Source organism: Pseudoliparis swirei, chromosome 1, assembly GCF_029220125.1.
Source record: "Pseudoliparis swirei isolate HS2019 ecotype Mariana Trench chromosome 1, NWPU_hadal_v1, whole genome shotgun sequence".
In the NCBI taxonomy this organism is placed as follows: domain Eukaryota; kingdom Metazoa; phylum Chordata; class Actinopteri; order Perciformes; family Liparidae; genus Pseudoliparis; species Pseudoliparis swirei.
In genome coordinates this window covers 21,863,919-21,889,160 of record NC_079388.1, presented here as the reverse complement: position 1 = coordinate 21,889,160, position 25,242 = coordinate 21,863,919, and the positions used below count along the sequence as shown (strand labels likewise).

General features: G+C 43.6%; 1 protein-coding gene across 2 annotated transcripts; it reads right to left on the bottom strand.

Annotated features, from left to right (window-relative positions):
- Positions 1 to 150: 150 nt before the first annotated feature.
- On the bottom strand, positions 151 to 24,239 carry LOC130212784 (phosphatidylinositol 4-kinase beta-like). 2 transcript variants are annotated; one of them, XM_056444029.1, is made up of 12 exons: positions 24,103 to 24,239; positions 22,713 to 23,129; positions 8,659 to 8,886; positions 8,209 to 8,458; positions 7,947 to 8,055; positions 7,503 to 7,607; positions 6,949 to 7,072; positions 6,523 to 6,636; positions 5,864 to 6,015; positions 5,558 to 5,690; positions 5,262 to 5,325; positions 151 to 1,862 (listed from the first exon to the last, which is right to left on the bottom strand). In XM_056444029.1, exons 1-12 carry the CDS (start codon positions 24,151 to 24,153, stop codon positions 1,681 to 1,683), a joined length of 1,929 nt encoding a protein of 642 aa, XP_056300004.1. In that variant the 5' UTR covers positions 24,154 to 24,239; the 3' UTR covers positions 151 to 1,680. The 2 variants fall into 2 exon arrangements, with proteins under 2 accessions (XP_056300004.1, XP_056300091.1); XM_056444116.1 differs by having other exon boundaries at positions 5,262 to 5,382; positions 24,152 to 24,228.
- Between the last annotated feature and the right edge of the window lie 1,003 nt (positions 24,240 to 25,242).

Sequence of the window (25,242 nt, the reverse complement as noted above, 5' to 3'; positions counted from 1 at the left end):
AGGAGGAGCCGCCATGTCGGAGGTCATGAGTCCGTCACCGTGTCTCTGAGGGCCAATCAGAGGAGAGACGTGACCTGGACACATTAATGTGAACAGCGGCGTACGAAGCAGAACGAAAAGGGAACCAATGAAATAAACAAACACGTAACGTTGAAGTTAAAGAGTTTTTTGCTTTTTAATCCTGTTTTCAAAAGTCCTGAAACATCAAACATGAACGAAGACGTTAAAATATAAAAGCTCCGAAGTCCCGAGTCACGCGGAAACCACCGGAACACACAAGACGCAAGCTAACGGATGCCGGTGTTCACACGGTGGTCACATGGTGGTCACATGATGCCGGTGGTCACATGGGGTCACATGGTGGTCACATGGTGGTCGCATGATGCCGGTGGTCACATGGTGGTCACATGGTGGTCACATGGTGGTCACATGGTGGTCGCATGATGCCGGTGGTCACATGGGGTCACATGGTGGTCACATGGTCACATGGTGGTCACATGGTCACATGGTGGTCACATGGGGTCACATGGTGGTCACATGGTGGTCACATGATGCCGGTGGTCACATGGGGTCACATGGTGGTCACATGGTGGTCACATGGTGGTCACATGGTGGTCACATGGTGGTCACATGGTGGTCACATGGTGGTCACATGGGGTCACATGGTGGTTACATGGGGTCACATGGTGGTCACATGGTCACATGGTGGTTACATGGTGGTCACATGGTGGTTACATGGTCACATGGTGGTCACATGGTGGTTACATGGTGGTCACATGGGGTCACATGGTGGTCACATGGTGGTCACATGGTCACATGGTGGTTACATGGTGGTCACATGGTGGTCACATGGTGGTCACATGGTGGTCACATGGGGGTTACATGGGGTCACATGGTGGTCACATGGTGTTCACATGGTGTTCACATGATGCCGGTGGTCACATGGTCACATGGTGGTCACATGGGGTCACATGGTGGTCACATGGTGGTCACATGGTCACATGGTGGTCACATGGTGGTCACATGGTGGTCACATGGTGGTCACATGGTGGTCACATGGTGGTCACATGGTGGTCACATGGTGGTCACATGGGGTCACATGGTGGTCACATGGTGGTCACATGGTGGTCACATGGTGGTCACATGGGGTCACATGGTGGTCACATGGTGTTCACATGATGCCGGTGGTCACATGGTCACATGGTGGTCACATGGTGGTCCCATGGGGTCACATGGTGGTCACATGGTGGTCACATGGTGGTCACATGGTCACATGGTGGTTACATGGGGTCACATGGTGGTCACATGGTGGTCACATGGTGGTCACATGGTGGTCACATGGTGGTCACATGGTGGTCACATGGTCACATGGTGGTCACATGGTGGTTACATGGGGTCACATGGTGGTCACATGGTGGTCACATGGGGTCACATGGTGGTCACATGGTGGTCACATGGGGTCACATGGTGGTCACATGGTGGTCACATGGTGGTCACATGGTGGTCACATGGTCACATGGTGGTCACATGGTGGTCACATGGTGGTCACATGGGGTCACATGGTGGTCACATGGTGGTCACATGGTGGTCACATGGTGGTCACATGGTGGTCACATGGTGGTCACATGGGGTTACATGGTGGTCACATGGTGGTCACATGATGCCGGTGGTCACATGGGGTCACATGATGCCGTTGGTGACGTACTGGAAGGAGTCGTACAGCTTGGTGGTGATGGACCTCATGGAGCCGTCCACCAGCTGCTCCACCAGCAGCTGCAGCTGCTCCTCCGTCAGCGACATGTGGAACCGCTCCTTCAGGCCGCGGATGGTGCTGGAGCCGTGGAAGCAGGGCAGGTGGGAACCTGGAGAACATGGGAGGTCTACATGAGAAAGGTCTACATGAGGAAGGTCTACACGAGATGAAGGTCTACACGAGAGGAAGGTCTACACGAGAGGAAGGTCTACATGAGGAAGGTCTACACGAGAGGAAGGTCTACACGAGAGGAAGGTCTACACGAGAGGAAGGTCTACACGAGAGGAAGGTCTACATGAGGAAGGTCTGCATGAGGAAGGTCTACATGAGAGGAAGGTCTACATGAGGACGGTCTACATGAGGAAGGTCTACATGAGGAAGGTCTACACGAGAGGAAGGTCTACACGAGAGGAAGGTCTACATGAGGAAGGTCTACATGAGAGGAAGGTCTACACGAGAGGAAGGTCTACACGAGAGGAAGGTCTACACGAGAGGAAGGTCTACACGAGAGGAAGGTCTACATGAGGAAGGTCTACATGAGGAAGGTCTACATGAGGAAGGTCTGCATGAGGAAGGTATTACATGAGGAAGGTCTACATGAGGAAGGTCTACATGAGAGGAAGGTCTGCATGAGGACGGTCTACATGAGGACGGTCTACATGAGGACGGTCTACATGAGAGGAAGGTCTACATGAGAGGAAGGTCTGCATGAGAGGAAGGTCTACATGAGGAAGGTCTGCATGAGGAAGGTGTGCATGAGGAAGGTCTACATGAGGAAGGTCTGCATGAGGAAGGTCTACATGAGGAAGGTCTACATGAGGAAGGTCTACATGAGGAAGGTCTGCATGAGGAAGGTCTACACGAGAGGAAGGTCTACACGAGAGGAAGGTCTACACGAGAGGAAGGTCTACACGAGAGGAAGGTCTACACGAGGAAGGTCTACACGAGAGGAAGGTCTACGAGAGGAAGGTCTACGAGAGGAAGGTCTACACGAGAGGAAGGTCTACATGGAGGAAGGTCTACATGAGGAAGGTCTACGAGAGGAAGGTCTACACGAGAGGAAGGTCTACATGAGGAAGGTCTACATGAGGAAGGTCTACATGAGAGGAAGGTCTACATGAGGACGGTCTACATGAGGAAGGTCTACATGAGGAAGGTCTACACGAGAGGAAGGTCTACACGAGAGGAAGGTCTACATGAGGAAGGTCTACGTGAGAGGAAGGTCTACGTGAGAGGAAGGTCTACATGAGAGGAAGGTCTACACGAGAGGAAGGTCTACATGAGGAAGGTCTACATGAGGAAGGTCTACATGAGGAAGGTCTACACGAGAGGAAGGTCTACACGAGAGGAAGGTCTACACGAGAGGAAGGTCTACATGAGGAAGGTCTGCATGAGGAAGATATTACATGAGGAAGGTCTACATGAGGAAGGTCTACATGAGAGGAAGGTCTGCATGAGGACGGTCTACATGAGGAAGGTCTACATGAGGATGGTCTACATGAGAGGAAGGTCTGCATGAGGAAGGTCTACATGAGGAAGGTCTGCATGAGGAAGGTCTACATGAGGAAGGTCTACATGAGGAAGGTCTAGATGAGGAAGGTCTAGATGAGGAAGGTCTGCATGAGGAAGGTCTGCATGAGGAAGGTCTGCATGAGGAAGGTCTACACGAGAGGAAGGTCTACACGAGAGGAAGGTCTACACGAGAGGAAGGTCTACAGAGGAAGGTCTACGAGAGGAAGGTCTACGAGAGGAAGGTCTACACGAGAGGAAGGTCTACACGAGAGGAAGGTCTACACGAGGAAGGTCTACACGAGAGGAAGGTCTACATGAGGAAGGTCTACATGAGGACGGTCTACATGAGGAAGGTCTACATGAGGAAGGTCTACATGAGGAAGGTCTACATGAGGAAGGTCTACATGAGGAAGGTCTACACGAGAGGAAGGTCTACACGAGAGGAAGGTCTACACGAGAGGAAGGTCTACATGAGGAAGGTCTACAGAGGAAGGTCTACACGAGGAAGGTCTACGAGAGGAAGGTCTACACGAGAGGAAGGTCTACATGAGGAAGGTCTACATGAGGAAGGTCTGCATGAGAGGAAGGTCTACATGAGGACGGTCTACATGAGGAAGGTCTACATGAGGAAGGTCTACATGAGGAAGGTCTACATGAGGAAGGTCTACATGAGGAAGGTCTACATGAGAGGAAGGTCTAGATGAGGAAGGTCTACATGAGGAAGGTCTACATGAGGAAGGTCTACACGAGAGGAAGGTCTACACGAGAGGAAGGTCTACATGAGGAAGGTCTACATGAGGAAGGTCTACATGAGGAAGGTCTACATGAGGAAGGTCTACATGAGAGGAAGGTCTACATGAGGAAGGTCTACATGAGGAAGGTCTGCATGAGGAAGGTCTACATGAGGAAGGTCTACATGAGGAAGGTCTACATGAGGAAGGTCTGCATGAGGAAGGTCTACATGAGGATGGTCTACATGAGAGGAAGGTCTGCATGAGGAAGGTCTACATGAGAGGAAGGTCTGCATGAGGAAGGTCTACATGAGGAAGGTCTGCATGAGGAAGGTCTGCATGAGGAAGGTCTACATGAGGAAGGTCTGCATGAGGAAGGTCTACATGAGAGGAAGGTCTACATGAGGAAGGTCTACATGAGGAAGGTCTACACGAGGAAGGTCTACACGAGAGGAAGGTCTACACGAGAGGAAGGTCTACACGAGAGGAAGGTCTACACGAGAGGAAGGTCTACATGAGGAAGGTCTACATGAGAGGAAGGTCTACACGAGAGGAAGGTCTACATGAGGAAGGTCTAGATGAGGAAGGTCTACATGAGGAAGGTCTACACGAGGAAGGTCTACATGAGGAAGGTCTACATGAGGAAGGTCTACATGAGAGGAAGGTCTACATGAGGACGGTCTACATGAGGAAGGTCTACATGAGGAAGGTCTACATGAGGAAGGTCTACACGAGAGGAAGGTCTACACGAGAGGAAGGTCTACACGAGAGGAAGGTCTACACGAGAGGAAGGTCTACATGAGGAAGGTCTACGTGAGAGGAAGGTCTACGTGAGAGGAAGGTCTACGTGAGAGGAAGGTCTACATGAGGAAGGTCTACACGAGAGGAAGGTCTACATGAGGAAGGTCTACATGAGGAAGGTCTACATGAGGAAGGTCTACACGAGAGGAAGGTCTACACGAGAGGAAGGTCTACACGAGAGGAAGGTCTACACGAGAGGAAGGTCTACACGAGAGGAAGGTCTACACGAGAGGAAGGTCTACACGAGAGGAAGGTCTACATGAGGAAGGTCTACACGAGAGGAAGGTCTACACGAGAGGAAGGTCTACACGAGAGGAAGGTCTACACGAGAGGAAGGTCTACACGAGAGGAAGGTCTACACGAGAGGAAGGTCTACATGAGGAAGGTCTACATGAGAGGAAGGTCTAGATGAGGAAGGTCTACATGAGGAAGGTCTACATGAGGAAGGTCTACATTAGGTCTACCTTGCTGCATGATCTCCACTATCTGCAGAACCTTCTCCATGTGTTTCCTGGCGGCGATGAGACCCTGAAGAATCAACATCTTGTAGTAGATAAACATGTCTCCATCCAGACCGCCCATCACCTGGAACAGGTCATCATCATCATCATCACCACCACCATCATCATCACCACCATCATCATCATCATCACCACCATCATCACAATCATCTTCATCATCGTCCTCGTTATCATCATCACCATCACTATCGTCATCACCATCATCAACATTATCATCATCATCTTCATCATTAACTCACATCAACAAACTCGGCGGTGAGCTTGAAGGCCGAGGTCTCGAAGCCGAGGTTCCTGGGCGAGCTGGAGAGGATGAAGCCGAAGTCGATGTGGATGATGTGGCCTTCAGAGTCCAGCAGGATGTTCCCGTTGTGTCTGCAACGGGACCAGACCGTTAGCTTAGCACAGAGACCGTTAGCTTAGCAGAGACATTAGCTTAGCACAGAAACCGTTAGCTTAGCACAGAGACGTTAGCTTAGCACAGAGACTGTTAGCTTAGCACAGAGACTGAGCAGGTGACACCGTTAGCGTAGCTTAGCGTCCCTCACCTGTCCTTCACCTGCAGCAGATAGCAGATCAAACTGTATCCAGCGCAGCTCTGGACAAAGTTTCTCTGCGCGGTGAGAAACGCCTCCGTGGTGAAGCTGCCGTGTTCCTGCAGGAAGTAGCTGAGCAGCGACAGCTGGCTCTGCTTCCGCACCTGACGGAGGAAACACAGGGTCACACCTGACGGAGGAAACACAGGGTCACACCTGAACCGTAGCTCCTCCCCTCAGGGTGTGAGTGATGTCATGACGTGTTAAAGCGGTCTGAATGGTCTGAAGACTAGAACAGATCTCTACAGGTCCAGGTCTAGGGGAGGACCCGCCAGGTCTAGGGGAGGACCCGCCAGGTCTAGGGGAGGACCCACTAGGTCCAGGTCTAGGGGAGGACCCGCCAGGTCCAGGTCTAGGGGAGGACCCGCCAGGTCCAGGTCTAGGGGAGGACCCGCCAGGTCCAGGTCTAGGGGAGGACCCACTAGGTCCAGGTCTAGGGGAGGACCCGCCAGGTCCAGGTCTAGGGGAGGACCCGCCAGGTCCAGGTCTAGGGGAGGACCCGCTAGGTCCAGGTCTAGGGGAGGACCCGCCAGGTCCAGGTCTAGGGGAGGACCCGCCAGGTCCAGGTCTAGGGGAGGACCCGCCAGGTCCAGGTCTAGGGGAGCCGTTACCTGGTGCAGGGACACGGCGTTCAGCACCGGCTCGATCATGCCGCTGTCCAGAGACATCACCAGGATCTTGTAGGGCTTGATCCACAGGGGAACTCTCTCCTGCTGCCAGATGCACTGCAACACACACGTCATCAACACCGCCCCCTGGCGGCGGGGCGCTGCACTACTTATATTAGACATAAAATCATTATTTGAAGTTTCTTTCTGTTCCAGTACATTACTATTCTGATAATATATACGATTATGATTTATATTAAAATATATTTACATATGTTTTATATATTCATTTAAAACGTTACAAAATATACATACTGGGTAGTACTGGAGGGTACTGGGGGGTTCTGGGGGGTACTCTGTAGTTCTGGGGGGTACTCTGTAGTACTGGGGGGTACTCTGTAGTACTGGGGGGTTCTGGGGTACTCGTACCTGCAGCTGCCGCAGCACCTGGTAGGCCAGCAGCTCTTGCCTCAGGTCGTCTCCACACTTCACGATGACGGACAGCAGCCTCCAGTTCAGCAGGTGACCGTACGGAGAACCCTCCCTGATCCTCCTGGAGCACACAGGAAGTACACGCTGTACACGCTGTACACATTGTACACGTTGTACACGTTGTACACGCTGTACACGCTGTACACGCTGTACACATTGTACACGTTGTACACGTTGTACACGCTGTACACGCTGTACACGCTGTACACATTGTACACGTTGTACACATTGTACACGCTGTACACATTGTACACGTTGTACACATTGTACACGTTGTACACGCTGTACACGCTGTACACATTGTACACGTTGTACACATTGTACACGCTGTACACATTGTACACATTGTACACGTTGTACACATTGTACACATTGTACACGCTGTACACATTGTACACGTTGTACACGCTGTACACGCTGTACACATTGTACACGTTGTACACGTGTATATGTGTGTACCTGTGTACTCGTGTGTAAGCCAGCAGCCTCACCTGACTTTCTCCTCCCAGGGCTCCTTCAGGGCCACGGCTGACGGGTCCTCCGGGTCCCTCCTGAAGGCCGTGGGCGTGTGGGCGAGGTTCTCCGACAGGCGACGCCTGGAGAACCGACAGAACCACGAGAACCAACAACTCACCGGATAGTCAAATATACATTCACTGTATACTTCTACACCTTTTACCACATTTAACTTATGAATTCAGATTATTAAAACATTATGTTATCATTATAGATTAAACAGCAGTATATAAAGTAATTAATAATACATTGATATTATAAAATACATTGATATTATAAAATATATTATATATATAAATAATAATAATATATAATAATAATATATATAATAATAATATATATAAGATATCAAATAATATATCATATATAATATATCTATATAATAGATATATTATATATATTAAATATATAGTTTTTACCTGATGTCTCCGGCGGCGATGAAGACGGGTTCTTTGCTCTCGAGACTCGTGATGCTGTCGACTGAAAACTGACTGATGTTATCAGAGCTGCAGGTGTGAGGCTCCACCTACACACACACACACACACACACACACAGACACAGACACAGACACACACAGACACACAGACACACACACACACACACACACACACACACACACACACACACACACACACACAGTTATGTACATCATGAGGATGTGTGTGTGTTTATATTCATCTCCACCTGCAGCTGCCCGATGTCGTCGGTCGCCCACGCCTCGTCGTCGTTGTCGTAGTTCGGGACGGTGGAGAAACTTCCCGCTCGGTGGTCCGACGTCATCGCACAGTTAGCGTTAGCCGCGGCGCCGCCGCAGTCCAGGTTGTCCGCGGAGCGAGCCGAGCGGATCCTCGTCTCCGGGATCCGGACGGGAACCGGAGACGTCTCGAAGCTCTCGCACTCCAACACCTCCACGTAGACGAGGTACGGGGCCTGAGGGCCGGGCCACAGCGGGTCACCACCGGGCCGCTTCCAGCTTCCTGCTTAGCTAGGCTAAGAGCTTCCACCCGTTTACAGTATGTTTGCTAAGCTAGGCTACCGGTTTCCACCTGCTTCTAGTCTTTGGGCTAAGCTAGGTTCTCGTCGTTGTCCTAAGCTAGCTCTGACTAACTGGCGGTCAGTGAACGCCTCACCTTGTCCTTGGAGTTGAGCACCACGGCCTGCGTGTTGGGGATCCGGCACACGTGGTGCTGCCGCTCGGCGGTGGGCAGCCACACGCGGGCCGGCAGCTTGTGGTTGAGCAGCGACAGCTCCGACACCAGGCGCTGCGTCTTCTGCTCCTTGGTGGGCAGCGTGGCCAGACGCTTCCCGATGCCCAGCAGCGCCTTCACCAGCTCCCTCTGCGGCCGCAGGCGCTCCGGCTGCAGCGCCATCAGGGAGCACGTCACACGTGCCCGAGTTTACACGCGTGTTTACTGAGTTTATACGTGTGTTTACTGAGTTTACACGTGTGTTTACTGAGTTTATACGTGTGTTTACTGAGTTTATACGTGTGTTTACTGAGTTTACACGCGTGTTTACTGAGTTTATACGTGTGTTTACCGAGTCTACACGTGTGTTTACTGTGTTTATACGTGTGTTTACTGAGTTTACACGTATGTTTACTGTGTTTAAACGTGTGTTTACTGTGTTTAAACGTGTGTTTACCGAGTTTACACGTGTGTTTACTGAGTTTACACGTGTGTTTACTGAGTCTACACGTGTGTTTACTGTGTTTATACGTGTGTTTACTGAGTTTACACGTGTGTTTACTGTGTTTATACGTGTGTTTACTGTGTTTACTTAGTTTATACGTGTGTTTACCGAGTTTACACGTGTGTTTACTGTGTTTACTTAGTTTACACGTGTGTTTACTGAGTTTACACGTGTGTTTACTTAGTTTATACGTGTGTTTACTGAGTTTACACGTGTGTTTACTGAGTCTACACGTGTGTTTACTTAGTTTATACGTGTGTTTACCGAGTTTACACGTGTGTTTACTGAGTCTACACGTGTGTTTACCGAGTTTACACGTGTGTTTACTGAGTTTATACGTGTGTTTACTGAGTTTACACGCGTGTTTACTGAGTTTATACGTGTGTTTACTGAGTTTACACGCGTGTTTACCGAGTCTACACGTGTGTTTACTGAGTTTACACGTATGTTTACTGTGTTTAAACGTGTGTTTAACGTGTGTTTACTGTGTTTAAACGTGTGTTTACCGAGTTTACACGTGTGTTTACTGAGTTTACACGTGTGTTTACTGTGTTTATACGTGTGTTTACTGAGTTTACACGTGTGTTTACTGTGTTTATACGTGTGTTTACTGTGTTTACTTAGTTTATACGTGTGTTTACCGAGTTTACACGTGTGTTTACTGTGTTTACTTAGTTTATACGTGTGTTTACTGAGTTTACACGTGTGTTTACTTAGTTTATACGTGTGTTTACTGAGTTTACACGTGTGTTTACTGAGTCTACACGTGTGTTTACTTAGTTTATACGTGTGTTTACTGAGTTTACACGTGTGTTTACTGAGTCTACACGTGTGTTTACTGTGTTTATACGTGTGTTTACTGAGTTTAAACGTGTGTTTCCTGTGTTTATACGTGTGTTTACTGTGTTTACTTAGTTTATACGTGTGTTTACCGAGTTTACACGTGTGTTTACTGTGTTTACTTAGTTTATACGTGTGTTTACTGAGTTTACACGTGTGTTTACTTAGTTTATACGTGTGTTTACACGTGTGTTTACTGAGTCTACACGTGTGTTTACTTAGTTTATACGTGTGTTTACTGAGTTTACACGTGTGTTTACTGTGTTTAAACGTGTGTTTACTGTGTTTATACGTGTGTTTACCGAGTTTACACGTGTGTTTACTGTGTTTACTTAGTTTATACGTGTGTTTACTGAGTTTACACGTGTGTTTACTGAGTCTACACGTGTGTTTACTGTGTTTATACGTGTGTTTACTGAGTTTATACGTGTGTTTACTGTGTTTAAACGTGTGTTTCCTGTGTTTACGTGTGTTTACTGTGTTTACTTAGTTTATACGTGTGTTTACTGTGTTTACTGAGTCTACACGTGTGTTTCCTGTGTTTAAACGTGTGTTTACTGAGTTTACACGTGTGTTTACTGTGTTTATACGTGTGTTTACTGAGTTTACACGTGTGTTTACTGTGTTTATACGTGTGTTTACTGAGTTTACACGTGTGTTTACTGTGTTTACTTACTGTGTTTATACGTGTGTTTACTGAGTTTACACGTGTGTTTACTGTGTTTACTTAGTTTATACGTGTGTTTACTGAGTTTACACGTATGTTTACTGTGTTTAAACGTGTGTTTACTGTGTTTAAACGTGTGTTTACTGAGTTTACACGTGTGTTTACCGAGTTTACACGTGTGTTTACTTAGTTTACACGTGTGTTTACTGAGTTTACACGTATGTTTACTGTGTTTAAACGTGTGTTTACTGTGTTTAAACGTGTGTTTACTGTGTTTAAACGTGTGTTTACCGAGTTTAAACGTGTGTTTACCGAGTTTACACGTGTGTTTACCGTGTTTATACGTGTGTTTACTGAGTTTACACGTGTGTTTACTGTGTTTATACGTGTGTTTACTGAGTTTACACGTGTTTACTGTGTTTAAACGTGTGTTTCCTGTGTTTATACGTGTGTTTACTGAGTTTACACGTGTGTTTCCTGTGTTTATACGTGTGTTTACTGTGTTTAAACGTGTGTTTACTGTGTTTATACGTGTGTTTACCGAGTTTACACGTGTGTTTACCGAGTTTACACGTGTGTTTACTGTGTTTACTTAGTTTATACGTGTGTTTACTGAGTTTACACGTATGTTTACTGTGTTTAAACGTGTGTTTACTGTGTTTAAACGTGTGTTTACTGTGTTTATACGTGTGTTTACTGAGTTTACACGTGTGTTTACTGTGTTTAAACGTGTGTTTACTGTGTTTATACGTGTGTTTACTGAGTTTACACGTGTGTTTACCGAGTTTACACGTGTGTTTACTTAGTTTACACGTGTGTTTACTGAGTTTACACGTGTGTTTACTGAGTTTACACGTATGTTTACTGTGTTTAAACGTGTGTTTACTGTGTTTAAACGTGTGTTTACCGAGTTTACACGTGTGTTTACTGAGTTTACACGTGTGTTTACTGAGTCTACACGTGTGTTTACTGTGTTTATACGTGTGTTTACTGAGTTTACACGTGTGTTTACTGTGTTTAAACGTGTGTTTCCTGTGTTTATACGTGTGTTTACTGAGTTTACACGTGTGTTTACTGTGTTTAAACGTGTGTTTACTGTGTTTACCGAGTTTACACGTATGTTTACTGTGTTTAAACGTGTGTTTACTGTGTTTAAACGTGTGTTTACCGAGTTTACACGTGTGTTTACTGAGTTTACACGTGTGTTTACTGAGTCTACACGTGTGTTTACTGTGTTTACTGTGTTTATACGTGTGTTTACTGAGTTTACACGTGTGTTTACTGTGTTTAAACGTGTGTTTACTGAGTTTACACGTGTGTTTACTGAGTTTACACGTGTGTTTACTGTGTTTAAACGTGTGTTTACTGTGTTTACCGAGTTTACACGTGTGTTTACTGTGTTTAAACGTGTGTTTACTGTGTTTATACGTGTGTTTACTGAGTTTATACGTGTGTTTACTGTGTTTACTGTGTTTACTGAGTTTACACGTGTGTTTACTGAGTTTACACGTGTGTTTACTGAGTTTACACGTGTGTTTACTGAGTCTACACGTGTGTTTCCTGTGTTTACACGTGTGTTTACTGAGTTTACACGTGTGTTTACTGTGTTTAAACGTGTGTTTACTGAGTTTACACGTGTGTTTACTGTGTTTAAACGTGTGCTTACTGAGTTTATACGTGTGTTTACTGAGTTTAAATGTGTGTTTACTGAGTTTTGTTTACTTAGTTTATACGTGTGTTTCCTGTGTTTATACGTGTGTTTACTGAGTCTACACGTGTGTTACTGAGTTTAAATGTGTTACTGAGTTTATACGTGTGTTTACTGAGTTTAAATGTGTGTTTACTGAGTTTATACGTGTGTTTACTGAGTTTACACGTGTGTTTCCTGAGTTTACACGTGTGTTTACTGTGTTTATACGTGTGTTTACTGAGTTTACACATGTGCTTACTGAGTTTACACGTGTGCTTACTGAGTTTACACGTGTGTTTACTGAGTTTACACGTGTGTTTACTGTGTTTACACGTGTGTTTACTGAGTTTATACGTGTGTTAACTGAGTTTACACGTGTGTTTACTGAGTTTACACGTGTGTTTACTGAGTTTATACGTGTGTTTACTGAGTTTATATGTGTGTTTACTGAGTTTACACGTGTGTTTACTGAGTTTACACGTGTGTTTACTGAGTTTACACGTGTGTTTACTGAGTTTACACGTGTGTTTACTGAGTTTACACGTGTGTTTACTGAGTTTACACGTGTGTTTACTGAGTTTATACGTGTGTTTACTGAGTTTATATGTGTGTTTACTGAGTTTATACGTGTGTTTACTGTGTTTATACGTGTGTTTACTGAGTTTATATGTGTGTTTACTGAGTTTATACGTGTGTTTACTGAGTTTATATGTGTGTTTACTGAGTTTATACGTGTGTTTACTGTGTTTATACATGTGTTTACTGAGTACACGTGTATTTACTGAGTTTATACGTGTTTACTGTGTTTATACGTGTGTTTACTGAGTTTATACGTGTGTTTACTGAGTTTATACGTGTGTTTACTGAGTCTACACGTGTGTTTACTGTGTTTATACGTGTGTTTACTGAGTTTATACGTGTGTTTACTGAGTTTATATGTGTGTTTACTGAGTTTATACGTGTGTTTACTGAGTTTATATGTGTGTTTACTGAGTTTATACGTGTGTTTACTGTGTTTATACGTGTGTTTACTGAGTTTACACGCGTGTTTACTGAGTTTATACGTGTTTACTGTGTTTATACGTGTGTTTACTGAGTTTATACGTGTGTTTACTGAGTTTATACGTGTGTTTACTGAGTTTACACGCGTGTTTACTGAGTCTACACGTGTGTTTACTGTGTTTATACGTGTGTTTACTGAGTTTATACGTGTGTTTACTGAGTTTATATGTGTGTTTACTGAGTTTATACGTGTGTTTACTGAGTTTATATGTGTGTTTACTGAGTTTATACGTGTGTTTACTGTGTTTATACGTGTGTTTACTGAGTTTACACGCGTGTTTACTGAGTTTATACGTGTTTACTGTGTTTATACGTGTGTTTACTGAGTTTAAACGTGTGTTTACTGTGTTTATACGTGTGTTTACTGAGTTTACACGTGTGTTTACTGAGTCTACACGTGTGTTTACTGTGTTTATACGTGTGTTTACTGAGTTTATACGTGTGTTTACTGAGTTTATATGTGTGTTTACTGTGTTTATCGTGTGTTTCCTGAGTTTATACGTGTGTTTACTGAGTTTATACGTGTGTTTACTGTGTTTATACGTGTGTTTACTGAGTTTATACGTGTGTTTACTGAGTTTATACGTGTGTTTACTGTGTTTATACGTGTGTTTACTGAGTTTACACGCGTGTTTACTGAGTTTATACGTGTTTACTGTGTTTATACGTGTGTTTACTGAGTTTATACGTGTGTTTACTGAGTTTATACGTGTGTTTACTGTGTTTATACGTGTGTTTACTGAGTCTACACGTGTGTTTACTGTGTTTATACGTGTGTTTACTGAGTTTACGTGTGTTTACTGAGTTTATACGTGTGTTTACTGAGTTTATACGTGTGTTTACTGAGTTTATACGTGTGTTTACTGAGTTTATACGTGTGTTTACTGTGTTTATACGTGTGTTTACTGAGTTTACACGTGTGTTTACTGAGTTTATACGTGTGTTTACTGAGTTTATACGTGTGTTTACTGAGTTTAAACGTGTGTTTACTGTGTTTATACGTGTGTTTACTGAGTTTACACGTGTGTTTACTGAGTTTACGTGTGTTTACTGTTTTACGTGTGTTTACTTAGTTTATACGTGTGTTTACTGAGTTTACACGTGTGTTTACTGTGTTTAAACGTGTGTTTACTGTGTTTATACGTGTGTTTACTGAGTTTACACGTGTGTTTACTGAGTTTACACGTGTGTTTACTGAGTCTACACGTGTGTTTACTGTGTTTATACGTGTGTTTACTGAGTTTACACGTGTGTTTACTGTGTTTACGTGTGTTTACTGTGTTTACTTAGTTTATCGTGTGTTTACCGAGTTTACCGTGTGTTTACTGTGTTTACTCTGTTTACTGTGTTTACTGAGTTTACACGTGTGTTTACTGAGTTTAGCCGTGTGTTTACTGAGTTTACGTGTGTTTACTGAGTTTACGTGTGTTTACTGAGTTTACACGTGTGTTTACTGAGTTTATACGTGTGTTTACTGAGTTTACACGCGTGTTTACTGAGTTTATACGTGTGTTTACTGAGTTTACGTTTACTGTGTTTACTTAGTTTATACGTGTGTTTACTGAGTTTACGTGTGTTTACTGAGTTTACACGTGTGTTTACTGAGTTTAACGTGTGTTTACTGAGTTTACGTGTGTTTACCGAGTTTACGTGTGTTTACTGTGTTTACTCTGTTTACTGTGTTTACTGTGTTTACTGAGTTTACGTGTGTTTACTGAGTTTACACGTGTGTTTACTGAGTTTAAACGTGTGTTTACTGTGTTTATACGTGTGTTTAATACGTGTGTTTACTGTGTTTAAACGTGTGTTTACTGTGTTTACTTAGTTTATACGTGTGTTTACTGAGTTTACACGTGTGTTTACTGTGTTTACTTAGTTTATACGTGTGTTTACTGAGTTTACGTGTGTTTACTGTGTTTATCGTGTGTTTACTGGTTTACCGTGTGTTTACTGAGTTTATACGTGTGTTTACTGAGTTTACACGTGTCTTTACTGAGTCTACACGTGTGTTTACTGTGTTTATACGTGTGTTTACTGAGTTTACACGTGTGTTTACTGTGTTTATACGTGTGTTTACTGAGTTTACACGTGTGTTTACTGTGTTTATACGTGTGTTTACTGAGTTTACACGTGTGTTTACTGTGTTTACTTAGTTTATACGTGTGTTTACTGAGTTTACACGTGTGTTTACTGTGTTTACTTAGTTTATACGTGTGTTTACTGAGTTTACTCGTGTGTTTACTGAGTTTACCGTGTGTTTACTGTGTTTACTTAGTTTATCGTGTGTTTACTGAGTTTACACGTGTGTTTACTGTGTTTAACGTGTGTTTACTGTGTTTACGTGTGTTTACTGTGTTTACACGCGTGTGTTTACTACGTGTTTACTGAGTTTACACGTGTGTTTACTGAGTTTACGTGTGTTTACTGTGTTTACACGTGTGTTTACTGAGTTTAAACGTGTGTTTACTGTGTTTACTCTGTTTACTGTGTTTACTGTGTTTACTGTGTTTTACTGAGTTTACGTGTGTTTACTGAGTTTACACGTGTGTTTACTGTGTTTATACGTGTGTTTACTGAGTTTACGTGTGTTTACTGTGTTTATACGTGTGTTTACTGAGTTTACACGTGTGTTTACTGAGTTTACACGTGTGTTTACTGAGTTTACACGTGTGTTTACTGTGTTTATACGTGTGTTTACTGAGTTTAACGTGTGTTTACTGTGTTTAAACGTGTGCTTACTGAGTTTATACGTGTGTTTACTGAGTGTGTTTACTGTGTTTACCGTGTGTTTACTGTGTTTAAACGTGTGTTTACTGAGTTTACACGTGTGTTTACTGTGTTTAAACGTGTGTTTACTGTGTTTAAACGTGTGTTTACTGTGTTTATACGTGTGTTTACTGAGTTTACACGTGTGTTTACTGTGTTTAAACGTGTGTTTACTGTGTTTATACGTGTGTTTACTGAGTTTACACGTGTGTTTACTGAGTTTACACGTGTGTTTACTGAGTTTACACGTGTGTTTACTGTGTTTACACGTGTGTTTACTGAGTTTATACGTGTGTTTACTGTGTTTAAACGTGTGTTTACTGTGTTTACGATGTGTTTCCTGTGTTTATACGTGTGTTTACTGAGTCTACACGTGTGTTTCCTGTGTTTACACGTGTGTTTACTGAGTTTACACGTGTGTTTACTGTGTTTACACGTGTGTTTACTGAGACGTGTGTTTACTGAGTTTATACGTGTGTTTACTGAGTTTATACGTGTGTTTACTGAGTTTACACGTGTGTTTCCTGTGTTTATACGTGTGTTTACTGAGTTTACACGTGTGTTTCCTGTGTTTACACGTGTGTTTACTGAGTTTACACGTGTGTTTACACGTGTGTTTACTGAGTCTACACGTGTGTTTCCTGTGTCTACACGTGTGTTTACTGTGTTTAAACGTGTGTTTCCTGTGTTTATACGTGTGTTTACTGAGTTTACACGTGTGTTTACTGTGTTTAAACGTGTGTTTACTGAGTTTATACGTGTGTTTACTGAGTTTACGTGTGTTTACTGTGTTTAACGTGTGTTTACTGAGTTTACGTGTGTTTACTGAGTTTACCGTGTGTTTACTGTGTTTAACGTGTGTTTACTGTGTTTACTCTGTTTACTGTGTTTACTGAGTCTACACGTGTGTTTCCTGTGTTTAAACGTGTGTTTACTGAGTTTACACGTGTGTCTACTCAGTCTCCACGTGTGTTTACTGAGTTTACACGTGTGTTTACTGTGTTTATCGTGTGTTTACTGAGTTTACGTGTGTTTACTGTGTTTAACGTGTGTTTACTGAGTTTACACGTGTGTTTACTGAGTTTACACGTGTGTTTACTGAGTTTGCGTGTTGTTTACGTGTGTTTACTGAGTTTACACGTGTGTTTACTGTGTTTATACGTGTGTTTACTGAGTTTTACGTGTGTTTACTGAGTTTACACGTGTGTTTACTGAGTTTACGTGTGTTTACTGAGTTTACACGTGTGTTTACTGTGTTTATACGTGTGTTTACTGAGTTTACGTGTGTTTACTGAGTTTAACGTGTGTTTACTGAGTTTACACGTGTGTTTACTGAGTTTACGTGTGTTTACTGAGTTTACGTGTGTTTACTGAGTTTACGTGTGTTTACTGAGTTTACGTGTGTTTACTGAGTTTACACGTGTGTTTACTGAGTTTATACGTGTGTTTACTGAGTTTATACGTGTGTTTACTGTGTTTATACGTGTGTTTACTGAGTTTATACGTGTGTTTACTGAGTTTATACGTGTGTTTACTGAGTTTATACGTGTGTTTACTGAGTTTATACGTGTGTTTACTGAGTCTATACGTGTGTTTACTGTGTTTATACGTGTGTTTACTGAGTTTATCGTGTGTTTACTGAGTTTATCGTGTGTTTACTGAGTTTATACGTGTGTTTACTGAGTTTACGTGTGTTTACTGAGTTTATACGTGTGTTTACTGAGTTTACACGTGTGTTTACTGTGTTTACTGTTTACCGAGTGTGTTTACTGAGTTTATACGTGTGTTTACTGAGTTTATACGTGTGTTTACTGAGTTTAACGTGTGTTTACTGAGTTTATACGTGTGTTTACTGAGTTTGCGTGTGTTTACTGAGTTTACTCGTGTGTTTACTGTGTTTACTCTGTTTACTGTGTTTACTGTGTTTACTGTGTTTACTGTGTTTACTGTGTTTACTGTGTGTTTACTGAGTTTACGTGTGTTTACTGAGTTTACACGTGTGTTTACTGAGTCTACGTGTGTTTACTGTGTTTATCGTGTGTTTACTGAGTTTACACGTGTGTTTACTGTGTTTATCGTGTGTTTACTGAGTTTATACGTGTTTACCGAGTTTACACGTGTGTTTACTGTGTTTACTTAGTTTACACGTGTGTTTACTGAGTTTACACGTGTGTTTACTGAGTTTATCGTGTGTTTACTGAGTTTACGTGTGTTTACTGTGTTTTACGTGTGTTTACACGTGTGTTTACTGAGTCTACACGTGTGTTTCCTGTGTTTACACGTGTGTTTACTGAGTTTACACGTGTGTTTACTGAGTTTACACGTGTGTTTACTGAGTTTACACGTGTGTTTACTGAGTTTATACGTGTGTTTACTGAGTTTACACGTGTGTTTCCTGTGTTTACCGTGTGTTTACTGAGTTTGCGTGTGTTTACTGAGTTTACACGTGTGTTTACTGTGTTTAAACGTGTGTTTACCGTGTGTTTACTGTGTTTACGTGTGTTTACTGAGTTTAAATGTGTGTTTACTGAGTTTACACGTGTGTTTCCTGAGTTTATACGTGTGTTTACTGAGTTTATACGTGTGTTTACTGTGTTTAAACGTGTGCTTACTGAGTTTATACGTGTGTTTACTGAGTTTAAATGTGTGTTTACTGAGTTTATACGTGTGTTTACTGTGTTTATACGTGTGTTTACTGAGTTTATCGTGTGTTTACTGAGTTTATACGTGTGTTTACTGAGTTTAACGTGTGCTTACTGAGTTTATACGTGTGTTTACTGAGTTTACGTGTGTTTACTGAGTTTACGTGTGTTTACTGTGTTTAAACGTGTGTTTACTGTGTTTATACGTGTGTTTACTGAGTTTATACGTGTGTTTACTGTGTTTACTTAGTTTATACGTGTGTTTACTGTGTTTACTGAGTCTACACGTGTGTTTCCTGTGTTTAAACGTGTGTTTACTGTGTTTATACGTGTGTTTAATACGTGTGTTTACTGTGTTTAAACGTGTGTTTACTGTGTTTATACGTGTGTTTACACGTGTGTTTACCGAGTTTACACGTGTGTTTACTGTGTTTAAACGTGTGTTTACTGTGTTTATACGTGTGTTTACTGAGTTTACACGTGTGTTTACTGTGTTTACTTAGTTTATACGTGTGTTTACTGAGTTTACACGTGTGTTTACTGAGTCTACACGTGTGTTTACTGTGTTTATACGTGTGTTTACTGAGTTTACACGTGTGTTTACTGTGTTTAAACGTGTGTTTCCTGTGTTTACACGTGTGTTTACTGTGTTTACTTAGTTTATACGTGTGTTTACTGAGTTTACACGTGTGTTTACTGAGTCTACACGTGTGTTTACTGTGTTTATCGTGTGTTTACTGAGTTTACCGTGTGTTTACTGTGTTTATACGTGTGTTTACTGAGTTTACACGTGTGTTTACTGTGTTTATACGTGTGTTTACTGTGTTTACTTAGTTTATACGTGTGTTTACTGAGTTTACACGTGTGTTTACTGTGTTTACTTAGTTTATACGTGTGTTTACTGAGTTTACGTGTTTACTGTGTTTAAACGTGTGTTTACTGTGTTTATACGTGTGTTTACTGAGTTTACACGTGTGTTTACTGAGTTTACACGTATGTTTACTGTGTTTAAACGTGTGTTTACTGTGTTTACTGTTTGCTCGTGTGTTTACTGAGTTTACGTGTGTTTACTGTGTTTACTTAGTTTATACGTGTGTTTACTGAGTTTACACGTATGTTTACTGTGTTTAAACGTGTGTTTAAACGTGTGTTTACTGTGTTTATACGTGTGTTTACCGAGTTTACACGTGTGTTTACTTAGTTTATACGTGTGTTTACTGAGTTTACACGTATGTTTACTGTGTTTAGCGTGTGTTTACTGTGTTTAGTGTGTTTACTGAGTTTTACGTGTGTTTACTGAGTTTACGTGTGTTTACTGAGTTTACACGTGTGTTTACTGTGTTTACGTGTGTTTACTGTGTTTACCGTGTGTTTACTGTGTTTAAACGTGTGTTTACTGTGTTTACGTGTGTTTACTGTGTTTAACGTGTGTTTACGTGTGTTTACCGTGTGTTTACGTGTGTTTACTGAGTTTACACGTGTGTTTACTGTGTTTATCGTGTGTTTACTGAGTTTACGTGTTTACTGTGTTTACGTGTGTTTCCTGTGTTTATACGTGTGTTTACTGAGTTTACACGTGTGTTTCCTGTGTTTATACGTGTGTTTACTGAGTTTACACGTGTGTTTACTGTGTTTAAACGTGTGTTTACTGTGTTTATACGTGTGTTTACCGAGTTTACACGTGTGTTTACTGTGTTTACTTAGTTTATACGTGTGTTTACTGAGTTTACACGTATGTTTACTGTGTTTAAACGTGTGTTTAAACGTGTGTTTACTGTGTTTATACGTGTGTTTACTGAGTTTACACGTGTGTTTACTGTGTTTATACGTGTGTTTACTGAGTTTACCGTGTTTACGAGTTTACGTGTGTTTACTTAGTTTACACGTGTGTTTACTGAGTTTACACGTGTGTTTACTGTGTTTACTCTGTTTACTGTGTTTAGCGTGTGTTTACTGTGTTTACGTGTGTTTAAGTTTACGTGTGTTTACTGAGTTTACACGTGTGTTTACTGAGTTTATCGTGTGTTTACTGTGTTTACTCTGTTTACTGTGTTTACTGTGTTTACTGTGTTTATACGTGTGTTTCCTGTGTTTATACGTGTGTTTACTGAGTTTACACGTGTGTTTACTGAGTCTACACGTGTGTTTCCTGTGTTTACACGTGTGTTTACTGAGTCTACACGTGTGTTTCCTGTGTTTACACGTGTGTTTACTGAGTTTACACGTGTGTTTACTGAGTTTACACGTGTGTTTACTGAGTCTACACGTGTGTTTCCTGTGTCTATACGTGTGTTTACTGAGTTTAAATGTGTGTTTACTGAGTTTATACGTGTGTTTACTGTGTTTAAATGTGTGTTTACTGAGTCTACACGTGTGTTTCCTGTGTTTACACGTGTGTTTCCTGAGTTTACACGTGTGTTTACTGTGTTTAAACGTGTGCTTACTGAGTTTATACGTGTGTTTACTGAGTTTAAATGTGTGTTTACTGAGTTTATACGTGTGCTTACTGAGTTTATACGTGTGTTTACTGAGTTTACACGTGTGTTTACTGAGTTTACCGTGTGTTTACTGAGTTTACGTGTGTTTACTGAGTTTACACGTGTGTTTACTGTGTTTACGTGTGTTTACTGAGTTTGCGTGTGTTTACTGAGTTTACACGTGTGTTTACTGAGTTTATACGTGTGTTTACTGAGTTTACACGTGTGTTTACTGAGTTTACACGTGTGTTTACTGAGTTTACACGTGTGTTTACTGAGTTTACACGTGTGTTTACTGAGTTTATACGTGTGTTTACTGAGTTTATACGTGTGTTTACTGTGTTTATACGTGTATTTACTGAGTTTATACGTGTGTTTACTGAGTTTATACGTGTGTTTACTGAGTTTAAATGTGTGTTTACTGAGTTTATACGTGTGTTTACTGTGTTTATACGTGTGTTTACTGAGTCTACACGTGTGTTTACTGAGTTTATACGTGTGTTTACTGTGTTTATACGTGTGTTTACTGAGTTTATACGTGTGTTTACTGAGTTTATCGTGTGTTTACTGAGTTTATGTGTTTACTGAGTTTATACGTGTGTTTACTGTGTTTATACGTGTGTTTACTGTGTTTATACGTGTGTTTACTGAGTTTATACGTGTGTTTACTGTGTTTACACGTGTGTTTACTGAGTTTACACGTGTGTTTACTGAGTTTATACGTGTGTTTACTGAGTTTATACGTGTGTTTACTGTGTTTATACGTGTGTTTACTGAGTTTATACGTGTGTTTACTGTGTTTATACGTGTGTTTACTGTGTTTACACGTGTGTTTACTGAGTTTATACGTGTGTTTACTGTGTTTACACGTGTGTTTACTGAGTTTATACGTGTGTTTACTGAGTTTATACGTGTGTTTACTGAGTTTATACGTGTGTTTACTGTGTTTATAAGTGTGTTTACTGAGTTTAAATGTTTATTTACTGAGTTTAAATGTGTATTTACTGTGTTTATACGTGTGTTTACTGAGTTTAAATGTGTGTTTACTGAGTTTAAATGTTTATTTACTGAGTTTAAATGTTTATTTACTGAGTTTAAATGTGTATTTACTGAGTTTAAATGTGTATTTACTGAGTTTAAATGTGTATTTACTGTGTTTAAATGTGTATTTACTGAGTTTAAACGTTTATTTACTGAGTTTAAACGTGTATTTACTGAGTTTAAACGTGTAAACACAGAACAAGCAGCGAGTCTTTGCGTCGTCATGGACAACAGGAACACCGCGTGATGGTTGATAGAATGCGTTCAGCAGAAAGATGGCCGACGGGGTGAAGAACTCAGTCCTCACCTCCTCGTGGACGGCTTCTCCTTTCGGGTTACTTCCTGTCCGCCGGAGGCCGGATCCGGGCCCGCTGCTGGCCGTCGTGGCATCCGACTTGGATCTCTGGTGGGTCCTCCTGGACGGGGAAACAAGCCCCTCCCCCTCCCAGCCGGGGGCGGGGCCGCCCGGAGAGAAGGAGGAGGCGGCCTCCGTGTTGCTGCTGTTGTGCCTCCGGTGGCAGCGGCGGTGGGACGGCGAGGAGGAAGCGGCCCCGTGGGCGTCCGGCGGAGGAGCCGCGGGTTTGAGCTCGTCGGACAGGATGAGCTTCCGGAGCTTGGTTCCTCGGGAGTGGCGCTGGGTGGAGATGTGCATGTCGGCGGAGTAGGCGCCCAGCAGCCACGCCGTCAGCAGCGAGAAGGTGATGCCTCCTGTGCAGCGGTAGATCTGAGAAGCACAGGAGACACGAGCATCACACCGGGGTCCGGGCCGAGGCCCCCGCACCCCGAGGGATGCCAAGCCCCTTCTAGAGACAGTGGTGACGTCACCCAGAGGCCAACTCCAGAAATGAGCCCCAAGTGGCCATGGGAGGAACTGCGGTTTGCGTGGTTTCCGTTGGTCCACTGGGGGAAACATTCAGAGACAGTAACCATGACCATTAGTGCGTCACTGATCCTGGGACCCAGAGACTCCTCCCCGGAACATGGCTTCCCTCACGGTGCGGGGGGTTCGGGACTTTGAGGTGCATTGCTTGGCTATTTGAGAAAGAATGGGAACCATCAACCTGCTTTTCAACGACTTCAGAGACCTCCTCCGGTGAGGTGGACAGGGCTTCCCCCAAGTCCTCTGACTCCTGCTCCATGGACGATACGTCGGTCGGGTTCTGGAGCCCCTGGAGGTGGTCTTTCCACCGTAGGAGACAAGATCCACTTCTTCCTTCTGAGTCATCTGAGGATCTAGAACTTCTAGAGGCCAACTGGAAGTCCTTCTCCATGGTCTCCTTCTTCCATACAAGAAGAGCTGCAGTCTTTCTGGCCTACCGATACCCGTCTGTTCAGCTGGTTCTGGAACCGCGTGTTCCAGGGGGTTCCTGGAGAACTTGCTCATCAAAGCCAATCAAATCCGTCTTTCCTCCTTCACCTGACTTCCTGCTGCTGCCGGTGGACGAGGACCTCTTCTGGAAGAGCTCCCCGTCTTAATACATTCACCCCGTTACTTACATTGGATCACTTAGTGGTGGGCGGGCCGTCGTCCGGCCACCGGATCGCGAAAACGAAACCTCCAAAGAGTCGTGGTTTCACGTTTACCTTAAGGGCCAGACCACCGGGTCCCCTGCCGGGTCAGAACCTGTGAAGCTGAACTAACGGGCTGTGAGACCCTGAGGACACAAGGGTCTCCATGCAGTCACCGGAGGACTCACCAGGTACGGTCTGATGGCGTCCCCCACCTCGGTGTCCATGTGCACGTACATGTTGAGCAGCTGCGGCAGGTAGAAGTCCACCTCGCTGTCGGGGAAGCTGAAGAGCCGGTTCCCGATGTAGGCCTGCACCCCCGGCTCCTTGGACTTGTACAGGTAGGAGATCGCCATGGAAACGTCAAACAGCTTGGACTCGAACAGGCGCAGCAGCCACGACTGCTTCGCCGCCGCCGCCGCCAACGCCGCCGGCTGGCGGGCCGAAGGAGGCGCGTCTCGCCGGGTAGCGCCTTGTCTGGATCCGCCCACCAAAGATCTCCCCTCTTCCTCCTCCTCATCTTCCTCTTTGATGGAGCTGGTGTCCGGGCTCACGTGCCACGACAGTGCGGAGCCCTCCGTTGACTCAACGTGTTGTTGTTGTTGTTGTTGCTTGTTGTCAACTGGTTGCGGTTCCAGCACTTCCCTGTTCTGCAGCTTGACCTTGAGAAGAACTTCCTGGCAAGCCTTCAGAGCCACTTCCGGGTCGATCACTGGAGGCAGAGAACAAGCAGAGCTTCAGATTACTCACGAGCATCCAGACTGGACCCAACCACCGGGCCTCAGGGAGCCGGTCTAGAGGGTTCTAGAGTCCTGACCACCTTGTTTATTCAGGAGCTAGAAACTTCTGACTCAAAGTTCTCCTCCACCAAGGTTTTTATGTGGCGCTCCAAAGATAAGTTGGTCCCAGGTGAGGGTCCAGACCAATGTTCCCTCTAAGCTGCGCGCACACAAGAAAATCTATGCAGCGCATAAAATATAATTCACCATAAACGTATTAATTAATATCTAATATTAGACCTAATCTAATCGAATTAATTAGACCAATAATGTGTTTTTTGTACCATTTTCCAATGTAACAGTGAGTGACAGGTGTCCAGCCAATGATACGGTTTACTTACGCTCCGCAGCCAATCAGAGCATTGATAGTGCCCTGCCCATACGCACCATGCAGGTTAGCTAGCTAACAACAACACGGCGGAGTTACGAGATGCAACCCCTTATCATGGCGACACGTCCTCTCACCAAGCCAAAGGGAAAAAGAAGTGCGGTTCTTTTCGGATGGAATGGAGGATGTGCAAATAGAAGAACAAGCGGTGAAACTGGGGG